The sequence below is a fragment of the Mangifera indica genome, chromosome 6 (genome assembly GCF_011075055.1).
Source record: "Mangifera indica cultivar Alphonso chromosome 6, CATAS_Mindica_2.1, whole genome shotgun sequence".
In the NCBI taxonomy this organism is placed as follows: Eukaryota; Viridiplantae; Streptophyta; class Magnoliopsida; order Sapindales; family Anacardiaceae; genus Mangifera; species Mangifera indica.
The window spans coordinates 1,025,387-1,037,767 of NC_058142.1; the positions used below are offsets into that span (position 1 = coordinate 1,025,387).

The 12,381-nt window shown below is 32.9% G+C and overlaps 2 protein-coding genes across 3 annotated transcripts; both read right to left on the reverse strand.

Moving 5' to 3' along the window:
• Positions 1-1,268: 1,268 nt before the first annotated feature.
• On the reverse strand, positions 1,269-6,462 carry LOC123218030 (probable beta-1,3-galactosyltransferase 3). Of its 2 annotated transcripts, none has more exons than XM_044639201.1 (11): positions 6,118-6,462; positions 5,134-5,224; positions 4,648-4,709; positions 4,365-4,567; positions 4,190-4,253; positions 3,737-3,809; positions 3,500-3,620; positions 2,923-3,010; positions 2,706-2,831; positions 2,374-2,483; positions 1,269-1,744 (listed from the first exon to the last, which is right to left on the reverse strand). In XM_044639201.1, exons 1-11 carry the CDS (start codon positions 6,225-6,227, stop codon positions 1,596-1,598), a joined length of 1,197 nt encoding a protein of 398 aa, XP_044495136.1. In that variant the 5' UTR covers positions 6,228-6,462; the 3' UTR covers positions 1,269-1,595. The 2 variants fall into 2 exon arrangements, with proteins under 2 accessions (XP_044495136.1, XP_044495137.1); XM_044639202.1 differs by having other exon boundaries at positions 5,134-5,217; positions 6,118-6,461.
• A 2,347-nt stretch (positions 6,463-8,809) lies between these two features.
• LOC123219617 lies at positions 8,810-10,523 on the reverse strand. Its single transcript, XM_044641621.1, has one exon. It carries the CDS (start codon positions 9,750-9,752, stop codon positions 9,201-9,203), a length of 552 nt encoding a protein of 183 aa, XP_044497556.1. The 5' UTR covers positions 9,753-10,523; the 3' UTR covers positions 8,810-9,200.
• Positions 10,524-12,381: the final 1,858 nt, after the last annotated feature.

Genomic DNA, 12,381 nt, shown 5'->3' on the forward strand with positions numbered 1-12,381 from the left:
TTATCATTCTTGTCAAGCTCTCTCTTTCACTACTCCTTTGTAAGGTATTTCAGAACTCTTTCATTTTTGTGTTTCTTTTTTATGTTCTTTATAAGATTTTGTCCTGCAATACAAACGGTACGAGATATTGGTACGGTTCAATCTAAAGGCAATGCTCAAATGTCTTGAACATTGTTATTTGATTGAGCCGTGCCAATATCACGTACAATAACTGTAAAGACTAATTTTGCCTTGCTTTGAGTTGCCATGAATCTACTTCTCCTGCACCAAGTTTGAAGGGTAAGAACATTAGAATTTAGAAACATTACTTTGTTCTTCTGTGTTAAGTATATTTTTGTTGTAGGTAGGGTTTCAAAAGCTCTAAGAGTAATTTTGAGTTGCATGCATCATGAATTTGAGCAGTTTATTTATTTATTATTATTATTATTATTATTATAGTATAAATTGTATAATGCACAAATGTTGCTGCCATCAACCTGCAAATAGGAGATGTTTTCATGCAGCAACTTTCAAAATTAAATAAAATACACTGATTGTAAATTTTTAAATTATTACTTAAGTAAATAATCATATGTAGGTTTATTAATTAAAAAATATGGATATAAAAATTTACATATTATTATGTAATTAGATTATTTTAAATTTAAAATAAAATAATATTTATTATACGATAACATCTTAATATTTGTACCCATTTGTATCATTGTTAATATCTATAATATTACTAGGATATTAATTTGTTAATTATACTTAAAACTTCCCTACTTTTTTTTTCAAACAAAAGTATATTATTAATTTGTTACTTTGATATATATATATATATGGTTTTCCTAAAATGGTAGTAAATTCAAACCCATATTCTTTATATGTGGTTTTCCTAATATGTTAGTAAATTCAAATCCATCTTCTTTATTAACTTTAACGGCAATCTAAGGAGGCCATAGGTTATTTTTTCATTTTAATCATGCAATTAGGTCTAGTTTTGAATTTAACTAAGCTTGAACAAGAGTAATTCGAGTTTGGTGTGAATCTATAATCCCTTGTTTGAATTAGTGAATAATACCCCTAAAAGACTGTTGATAGGGTGAATAATATTGTCACAAAGTTAAACAATATCATTGAAAAAGTAATTGTTTCATCAAATAGGTAAATGGTATTGTTGAAAAGTTAAACAAAGTGAACCCGCACTGAATTGGAGCTCAAACCTAGTTTGTTTGAACCGAACATATTAAATTACCAAATATTGCAAGTGAGAGAGACTAGAGATAAAACTAATGAAACATGTTGCAGAACATATTTAATTTATACGAATGAAAAGGTAGACATGCAGTTTTACAATAACTAGTATTATTATTGTTTTCATTTATGGTAGGGAACCTGTAATACAGTTCTCCAGCCATATAAAAAAAATTAATTCCTCTGAGCATGAAAATGGAGGAGTAGAATCTAGATGGCTTAGCCTATGTCTTCCTTTGTCCTAGTTCTGTATTCTGGGATTACATATACATTTTCCATACGCACATACTCAAATATGCATGTGTTGGAGTTCTTCAGTATTTGCCATTCCTAAGTTTGGAAGAGCAGCAGGCGATGTCTCAGAAACTTGACTGCCATAATGCATCCTTAGCTTCACCACAGAGCTCATGAACTTCTTTGATCCTCTCGACAGACCGGCAAATGCCACTGCATCTCCAGTCAAATGAGGCAACGCAGGTTTTGCCCATCTGTGCCTTCCACTCGCAATCTGTAGAAAATTGTGTTACATGATCAACCATGTTAGTACTGTATATGCATGCATCAGCTGGTTTCATGTGTAAATTTTGCTCCCTAGGAGGAAAATATGGTAGCTAAGAGTATTGTCTAGGTATGTTGGTCAAAGTTTGACTGACAGTCAAACTGGTGACAGATTTAATAGACATTAGAACAATATTTAACCGAATAGAATTGTGATTTGGTGATATGTGATGTATATTCTTTATTAGATGGACTCGGTTTGAGTCCTAGCGATTGTCCAGTCTAGGTTTTAAACACTAGTCAAAATAACTCCTATGCATGTTGTTGAGTATTCAAATTCGACCTCTGATACATGTGATCTATCCAAAGATGATAAGCCATTCTCTATGTCTAACTTGCAAAGAGCCCCAGAAGAATAGAACTCAAATACCAAGCAAACTGAAAGATGCACTGTTCAGAATGAAAATTCAGCGTTCCAAGATTCAATCTAATGCGCTTGACAGGATTGATATACGAAAGAGTATGGAACTCAATATAAATGGGGAGTCAGCATTGCGAGATGGAGTTTAGAGGTCAAAGAAAATTTTCTGGGTTTAAAAGCCTACAAATTACTGTAAAATAGTAAGTTTAGAATTTTACCAGGCGGCGTACCACAGCACAATCTTCGATCATCCACATGCTCCACATCTAAACCAATTAACCAAGACCCCAATGAAACATCTTCATTGGTGTATTTGTGCAGGACATGCCTGAGATAATTTAGAACACACTTAGCATAACAATATCTAAATCCCTAAGTTTCGCCGTAATTTTTTTCTTCAATGTGGACATTTCAAGTACCAATCGAGTCCATTTCATGTAAAACCAAGCTCTTAAAATCAGGTCTTGAGCATGTTTAAATGGAACCAGAACCTCTTGGTTCCAGTTTCTAAATCAACAACTAGATAGACATGATGGATTTCGAAACTTACTGATTCAGTGATATGTACATAGCTAAACCTCTTGATATAGCATATAATTGTCCGGTAGCATGCCGGAAGTATTTATTTCCAACCTCACCAAATTTCCAGTATTCTGGTTCATAGTATTTCACTCCTCTGTTCAACAAGGAAAGGTTAGTCAGAATACCAAATTTTGGTTGAGTTTTCATATCCAGCCAGTTAAAGAAATGCAGAAAATATTACTTACTTTCTAGCAAGGACGGGACCGGACTTCATGCAACCAATGTAAAGACGAGGTGTCATACGATGACTAGCTAAGGTCGTTCCAAGTGTTGCTGGGATAATTTAACAGCAAACAAACTCAATAAGACCAAGGGAGATAACTGATAAAACTGTTAGTTGATCAAAGAAATTACTATTCTTGTGAGTATACCTTGCCAAGGACAACATCTAGTTCAATAATAACACAGAAAAAATTAAGGAAAAAGTACAAACATGGCAGCCTGGTGCATCACCCTCTTTCAAGCACATAGAATTTCAACATATTATCTTTTACTTCAAAAACCACCAGAAAGTGTCTTAGCTTTCACATTTAGGTCATGTTCGTGATGTAATAGAATCGTCAGTCACATCATTAGATCTAACCGCGAAACTCATGGATTCTGCTCCACAATTCCGTCAGACAAAAATACAAAGATTCATAGTAACTTGATGGTTTACTCAGATGAGTATCATTGTAGACATGAAATCAGGATACATTGCAAAAGAATTCAAATACCTAAAACTGATGTATGCAAGATTAAGGTACAGACTTTTCCCTTTACCTAAATTAACATGAACATCGTCATCGACTTTGACATAAAATTCTGCATCCCATGTGGCAACAGCAGTGGAGAAGTAACTCTTAGTCTTGGCTGACAATTCCAGGTAGCCCTCAACATGGTCCTACTCGTTTAATATGAACAAACACAGGAGATAGCCAATCAAAATTTTCTTCAGGTCTTTAATAAGATTACTAGGACTCTATATGTAAAATTAAAGGAACAAGAGAGAAACATCACCAGCCTCAAGAAGTCTCCATGCAACATTTCCTCTGCTTCGATAGCTCTATCAAGAATACCACCGGATGTTGCACTACAAAAAATATACCAGCTGATTAATGAACAAATTTTACTCATTAAGAACAAAATTACAGAGACCAGAAAGAGATATTCAGTATCTTAAAAACTTTTGATAATAAAAAAAAGGATTCTTACTGGAACTCAAGGATCGATTCATAGTTAATGAGGTAGAAAAAAACAGTATTTGGGTAACATGAATTTATACCATTTTGTATGAATTTTTGCATCAGAGAATAGGTTTAATTTGCAGACTAGTTCTACACCCATTTTTAGAAGGCAGAGAGAACCACATTTGTGATATTTTCAAAGCTATGGCTCAAATGCTCATCAAGTTCATTGAAGGAGAAAATATAACATATCAACGGCACGTGAAAGAGGCATTTCAAATCTCACCTGTGACCTATAACAAATCGTATTATGATGCCTTTCTCTTCCTCCAGCTTTTTTCTTTTTTCGCCTATCATCATTATAGTACATTCCATTTATCACACATTAGATTAAGGATGCAACAAAATAAGCATATAACAGCAGGAAGAATGCTAGACAAATATATAACTAATTGATGCACCTTGTGGCATCCAAGTTTCGCGAACTGAGTCTCTTCTTTTTCGGCTACTAAAAGCTGTATTTATTCCAATCACCATAAAGTATTTTCTTTTTGAAGGTGACTTGATGTTTCCTTCTACTGGAGGACTGTGCACCATAGACTCATACTCAGCTCTATCAGCACCTAATTTCCTCTCTAATTCTGAAATTTTTATGTCCTGTTCTCTGCATTCAGAATGTAGGTCACTCAAAAAAGAATACATCTTATAAAATGAACTAGTTTAAGATGCATTTGAACAACTTACTCAATAGCATCATGGACTCTTGAACCACCTCCTAAACTGTCGTTGGAATTATGTTTCAAAACCTTATCAATGAGAAAAAAGAATATGACAAACATCAGTAGCCAATTTCAATAAGAGATGGAATCACATATAACAGTAACAAGCAAATATAGCCTTGAGTTTAGAAGGTAGAATATAAGCAGCAGTACTATTGTTATAATGGCAGGTCTTGGTGGTCAGATCATCATAGTTAGTATGAAAAACGGTAATTCGAAACAGAGCGGCGCATTCACCATTAAATCATGATTCTGCCACACTTTTCCCATTAAAGAAATTATCTGCCTAAGCAAATTCTTCCAGAAATGTATTCCCAAGCACTACACTTTCACTTAAAGATGATTTTGTGAAAGAAAAGATCAATATACACATAGTGAGACCAGAAAGCAATAAAGCAGTCATTTTCAAAAGAAAATCAATTGTTAGAAGTAGCGTGACAGATTCACTTACAAGATCTGTATAACAACCCTTTGACTTTATCCCTCCGTCTTCAAGTTTAGATGTTCGTGCAATGTGTTGAACTTCAGGCATAATCTGAACCCTGACACAGTGTTTCTTGATTACATGCATGGATATAATGAAAAACCAGCCAATTTGTCAAGTGACTTGAACATTTTGCAAACATGGCAATCCACAGCCATACAGAATGAAGCCAAAAAATTTAACAAACACAAAAACTGGCAACCTCAAATAAAATATTTTTCATTAGCTATTTATTGTTCTGGAAATGAAAATAAACACCTGCACTCAACTGAGCCAACTCAAATCTAAGATTTAGTTGAGCTGCAAGTCTAAACTTCCAGCAAGCAACCAGACAATATAACAATTTAGAAGTTGATTCCTTTATCTACGATTCCTGGCCACAGCGATCCGGGGGGAAAAGGAAATGCATATAACAAAGATTACAACTTTGGCTTAACTTCATGCAATTGAGCACACTAACCGGAAAAACTGAAAGAAATTTTAAGCTAAGAACAAAGAGAGAAGAAAGTGCAATAGGCTAGCTTCAATTGGTTATAATATCAATGTGATTTCATACTACCCATATTCAGAACAGCAAATACAATAATGAATCACAACATCTAGCAACAAAATAGCAAGTTAGTAATATCAGTATGCAATCAGAACACATTAAATCAACAAACCACATGATCCGAATTTTCGGTTCGAAATATATAAGTAGATACACAACAATGGTTTGCCACAAAGGCAACAGAATCATGTAGCAAAAATTCACAAATTCACAACCACAAACTCCGAAGACCAGCTGCACAAAGTAAATTCTTCAGATTCCTTTTCATAGAACTCATCTAATTCTAAAAATGCACTGATGCCCACTTGGCAAAATCCAAACTTTACTCAAAGAAACCAAAAAAATACCAAAAATACTATAAATTGAAAGTAAACAACGAAACCCAAGAACAAACATTTTACCTGTTAGTAAAAAACATCCCTGCACAGAAGCAGCAAACACACAGAAAAAGAGCCAAGTTCCTTGACACAACATTCCTTGAGACAAATTCTCCTCTACTCTTCAAGGACATTATTTTTCTCCCGAATTCTCAAGGGGATACAAAATGAGAAGGAAAATTTTAAGATTTCAGGGTTTTTTAATTGAAACTCACACTGTTTTTCCTGAAAGAAACGAGCATTAAGAAGTGCATAGTAAAAGGGCCGACAAACTGTCTACTTAATATCTCCAATCCAAGTATGACAAAACACAATCGATAGTTTCTACAAATGCTAGTAATTTTTATTTTGCATTTGGAACAACCAGCATGTAACTTTGTTGGGTCAAGGGTCAAACCTTTTAACTTTGGTGCTTGTCAAATTTGTGCACAATTTAATGCAAAACCCTTTTTATAAAGAAAAATATATATATTTCCAATTTATTCTTCTTGATAATTATATGAAAAATGATGCAAGTAAGTTCTTTAATTCTGATTCAGATTATTAGTCAGCTGGTAATAGTAGCATCTTATCCCTTTTTTTTTCCAATGTAGAATTGGAGTCTCACTTTTAGCTCAAGAACTCTCTTAAGGAGACAAACTTATTATAGGCTCGTTGGCTAATCATTGTCTCCAAGAAGTCTCTAAGAAGAGGCTAAGTGAGTAAATGGATGAGATAGCAGCATTTCAAACTGACTTTGAGCTTTCCAACACTATGTTGCTTTTTTTTCCTCCTTGTACATGGTAAAAGTACTAAATTTTGATCATTATTACAACTCTACATTAAAAGCATAGCACTAAAATATTTTGGATTTTGCGAATAGCGAGCATAATCTAGCTTGAAAGGCAAAATTTTTAAAGGTCAGGTGATGCTTATGTCAGTTCCATTATATCTGCTTGGAAGGTGCTCAAATCACCCCAGCATAACTCACACAGCTAGCATACATAACCAAGACACAAACAGAATTAACTGATTGCCGAACGTATAATTGAACAACATCCAAAATGGAGTAACTCTCCATTGTATTTTATATATTCTCAAATAGATAATTATAATTATTTGAGAGGTTGATGCTCCCTCTTTTTGCCTATTCGAGGGACTAAAACTCTCTCTAATTTGTCTAGTTTATAAGAAGTTAGATTTTTTCTCTTAATGAGTTAAAAATTATCCAAAGAGAACCCGATTTCTTACCTCTTTTCTCCTTCCTTAATCTCTTCTAATGTTTGCTCATTTCATAACAATCTGTTCATATTTCATAACTACTCAATCTTATTTGTTATCTATTTCATTTAAATATTAGTTCTAACAAAGTAAAAGAGAAATACAGTAGGATAATGGAAGCTATCCATTTGTACAATACGAATATACAAAGCAGTGCTTTCTGATGATTTAGCAGCCACTGGCAAGGGACAAACCACTTTTGATGTACCAAGCATATGCTGCACTATTGCTAATGTGTAAAGCACATGATAATGCCAAAAAAACATGGAGGCGCATTTAGATATAAGAAATCCCATCCACAACAACAAAGTTGAAAAGAATTAAATTGACGTATTAGATTAGAACTACGGAAATGGAAGGACTACTTGTTGTGTTCGATGGCACAGCGGACTTGTGGGTGGTCCTTAAACACTTTTGGTGATGCTTAATATGGTGAAATTTGAGGTAAAAGTAAATGCATAGGAATAATTTTTTTTCTTGAGAAAAATATCATAATTATTCTTGTCGGTAGAAGGGGATATAGCCAAGCCAACCATCTAGTGGAATCTGGAACTTCTTGTGTTTATAGATATAGAATTACTGTCACAGATGATACCATGTAAATAATAAGAATCTGTCCAAGAAAAAGGAGCAAGACTATTCTCTTACTGAACTTTTAAGCATTAGTGGTGGCCCCTAAATTCATGTGCAAAAGAGTCTTGGATGGATACCTATGAGATTTCCTTCAGGATAAATAAACTTCACATCCACTAGACTAAAGCCAAGCTAAGCACTAAATTTAAACAAGAAGATAGACTTATGAGTTCAACCGATTGGTTTTGATGTGAATGATGGAATTGACAATCACTTTATTTATAAAGTAATACACAGATGCATACAAATCTCATTACCCTGTCAATGGATAAGAGTTTTACTCTCCAACAAGCAGACAAAGGTGTAAAAGGTACTTCCTGAACTTATAAGTTATGTTTAATTATCCACTCATTTCTTATCATATTATAGAATTGTCATTTTAAAATTTTTCTAAAAAAGAATCCTAGTAAAATTTAGTGTCATAATAAACATCCTAAAAGAGTTTGATTTAAAAATGATAATCCTTATATATATACACATTATTTTGAAACAATTATATAGCAAATATACTTACTGTAAGTAAAGAAGTAATAAAATATTAAATAGTATTACGTATATTGGATATAATTAGGATTTAAATAAACCAAAATAAATCACGTATATTCTTTCTTTTTATGCGTAATTATTTACTTTAGTGATCACATACACAATCTATTATCCTTTTTTCTACAGTTAGGTTTCATCAAACACATTTTGTAAGAATTAAGGAGATGAAATGAGATTGAGATGAGGGTACATAATAGTTTAAAGCAAAACAAACATAAGAGAGCTTGTACGAGACTATTGAAGTACTACAAACAAATTTAAAGTACTAAAATCTAATAGTAGAAGGATGCAGAAGCAGCCAAAAAGCAGATAAGATTAGGCAGACATGAAGTTTAACTAATAATTCAACTTTTACACACTCTGGCTACAGTCCACAGCTGCATTCCCTTTACCCAAAACACAAATTCTACCCGACTAACAGACAAAATCTCAGAGAATGCCCTTTTTTTTCTCCCTAGTTTCTCTCTTCTTGTAAAACCCGCATCAAAAGGGCAGCTCTGACTTCTTTTAGGGACTCTCTATTTCTGGTTCCTGACCTCCCCGCTGGACTCTCCATTGCATACTGTATCAGTAGCAATAGTGACTAAAATAAACAAAAAGAGATTAATGGAATCCGTGAGATGATTGATGAACTTAATGGTTTGATGGTGGTGATGACATTAGATAGATTACTCTAAGAAACCAGTTTTGGTCAAAATAGCATTCCTCACTTTGCTAAGATCTCTACCTTTCAGAGTCCTTCCAATTCCTTCACACACTGAGAAAGAAGAAATTTTGTTCCTAGCAAGCTTTCTAGCTAACCATTCATGAGGAGGTACCATATTCTCTTCATCATAATCTTCATTATCACCATCATTATAACTAATACCATTATTATCAACCCATGAGCCATTTCTTGATGAGCCCACGTTTGCATTTTTCCCATAAATCTTTGACCAATCAGGGATGTTCATAGGAGCTGATGATTGTTGAACTTGAACCACGTTGTTGGCTTCATGGGCTGTCTTTGGCATATTATTAGACCTTGGAATCATTCTTGCAGCTGAGGTGAAACGCCATGCAGAAGAAGAATCAGCAGAGTTCCCTTTAGGACTTGAATCTTCTTCACTTTCTTTCACAAAAGACCAAAGATCTTCTTCTTCAAAATCTTCATTCATCATTGATCTTCTACCACCAACCTCACTGCTCTGGCTCATAATACCATATTGCCGATCTTCCATGACTACTTAGTCAAAAAAGTTTTAAAAGAACAAACAAAAGATTCAAAATCAAAATTTGAGCAAAAAACTGGAAACTGAAAGACCAAAACTAGACCAGAGCAGAGAAAGAGACGATTTCAAGTGTAGAGTAACTTTGATTGGTATAAATAGGAGGAGCAAAAAGTTAAAGGTGAATTTTTTTTCTATTTAAATTTTCCTTCTGATTTGCAAATGAGTTATTTTCTTGGGAATCAAAAAGGAGAAAGTGATGTAAGAGAATAATATCAGGAATCTACCTTGCCTTTGTTTCAATATCCTCCAGAAGAATCAGAGCTTTTCAAGGATAAATTCAAAATGAACACTTGTTTTAAAAAAGAAAAAACATCATAAAACTAACCAGGGCAAAACTAGATAAGATGACAACCCTTTCATGAAAGTTTCAATAATACTTCCAAATAAAATCCCAGATTTTCAAGTGCCTCAAAATGGCAGTACCCTGCAACAGCAGAAGAGGAAAGAGACAATAAAAACAGACTGTATACAATGTTGATGAACTATCCTAACCCCTCTTTTTTCTTTCTTTCTTTCTTTCTTTCTTTCGCTTTAAAGGCTTCTCAAATCAAAACTTCAAATGGAAAAGAAAACAAAACAAAACCAAAAAAGAAGCAAACATTATGGGTTCTGATAGAATCTCAGTTGTCACAAAATCTGAAACAACCTACTTGAAAAATTATGACTTGTTAAAAGCGAGAAACTGTAGAGAGCTGTAGAGGGTCTTTTGATACGGGGCTGCACAGTTTTATCCATTGTGCATTGATAGAGCTCATTATGTATGTATAATATATATGTTTATTTGAAGCACTGGAGAAGGTGGCTTTTGATTGGGAAAGGTGGAGAGAAAGCATTGGTCTGACCAACGTCACTGATTTCCGTAATAACCTTATCCCCAACTACAACTCATTTCCTGATTCGGCGTCAGCAGTGAAAAAGCTCAACCACTGACTGAAAGCTCATCTCTCTAATATATGTGCCAAAGTGACAACCTTTTTAAGACTGTTTCTAGGGAAGGGTGCTCAAGGAGGCTGGCAGTAAAAGCACTCAAGCCTCAAGGTTTCGGTTAACATACACACACACACACACACACACAGAACCAAATTCTTGACTGTTTCTTTGGGTTGTGGGGATTAAGAAGTAACGCTAATGTAGTTGATGCAGTTGCAGTGACAAGCTTGAATTTTATAATTAGTTGGAGATGAGGTATTCTCACTTTAAATATACAGGTAAGTTTATATTTGATATATATTATAAAATAATTAAATAATTTTAAATTAAGATAAAATATAACACTCAATCATATAATAATATATTATATATATACTCAACTATATGTATTGTTGTCTAAACCTTTATTCATAAAGATAAATTATTGTTATGAAACTCAAATAATACAAATAGGAAAATACAAAAATACTATATACAACAACCCTAGTATTTACACGAAAATTTTGAAAAGTCAAAATATTTACTATAAATAAAAAAGATTATAAGACAAAGAAAATGTAAATAGAAAACGCTTGTTCTATTTGAAGAATATACATTCTTTATTGTAAGTTGCTATTATCCTATCCATTGCACATTACATTTAATTTTGATTTTTCTACCATTCATGTATAATAATAGATCAATAAGAAGATTTTTTTTTTTCCTGCCTATTCTTTCTTTCCTAAATTTTCTATATCATAAAATTTTGCATCAAACATCTAGTTTTTTTTAATTTTTTGTAGAGATTTATCTATTAAATCATGTGGTCTCCATGACCTAATCTTTCTGCTATCATCATAAATTTTTTAGAAAATTCACATCTTGAATCTATACTTTCTAGATTCGAATAACTTTTTTTTATAATTCAAGTCATTATTATATAACAATGGTAAAAATTTACTTAATAGTATATATACATTGAGAGTTAAAAGTTAATAATACAAATTTTCAATGTTATAATTAAATATAATAACATTATATGCAAGGGCAATGATAGAATAAGAGATGTCAAAATACGTTTTAACAATTTAAAAACTTGTAAATTATTTAATTAAATATTCTAAATTTGAAAAATATACTAACATAATTGAGCTCGATCGAATGAACAAAATTCAAACCCCAAATTGGCTTATGGAAAGCCGACAGCTCCATAAGCTGTTATTTTTTTCAATCAGACTATCAATTTGGCAGCTTCCCATGCATAAAGCCAGCATGATAAAAATAAAATGAAAGGTTTAAGCCCACTTACTTTAAAAAAGTTGTTCTCAAATAATTGGTGTCACACTTTGAAAGAAAGAATGAAAGAATCATGGAAATGGCAATTACAACTAAGCCTGGTAGTGTGAAATCAGCTGACTTATCCTTTTCATAAAAAATATATATATATTTATATATTTGGCTGTTAGAGAGGGAGGGGACAAGCATAATATCCCAATTAATTTATATTATCATTAAATGAAACGTGGCATCAGGTTTAATTAATTAGCTTAATTAATGTTGTTAATTATGGCCATATTCTTGATCCTTCTCGTGTATACCTTGCAGGAGATGGAGGCTGTTCATATCATATCATTTCGGGCATTAGAATTTAATTTCCTTAATTCAAACC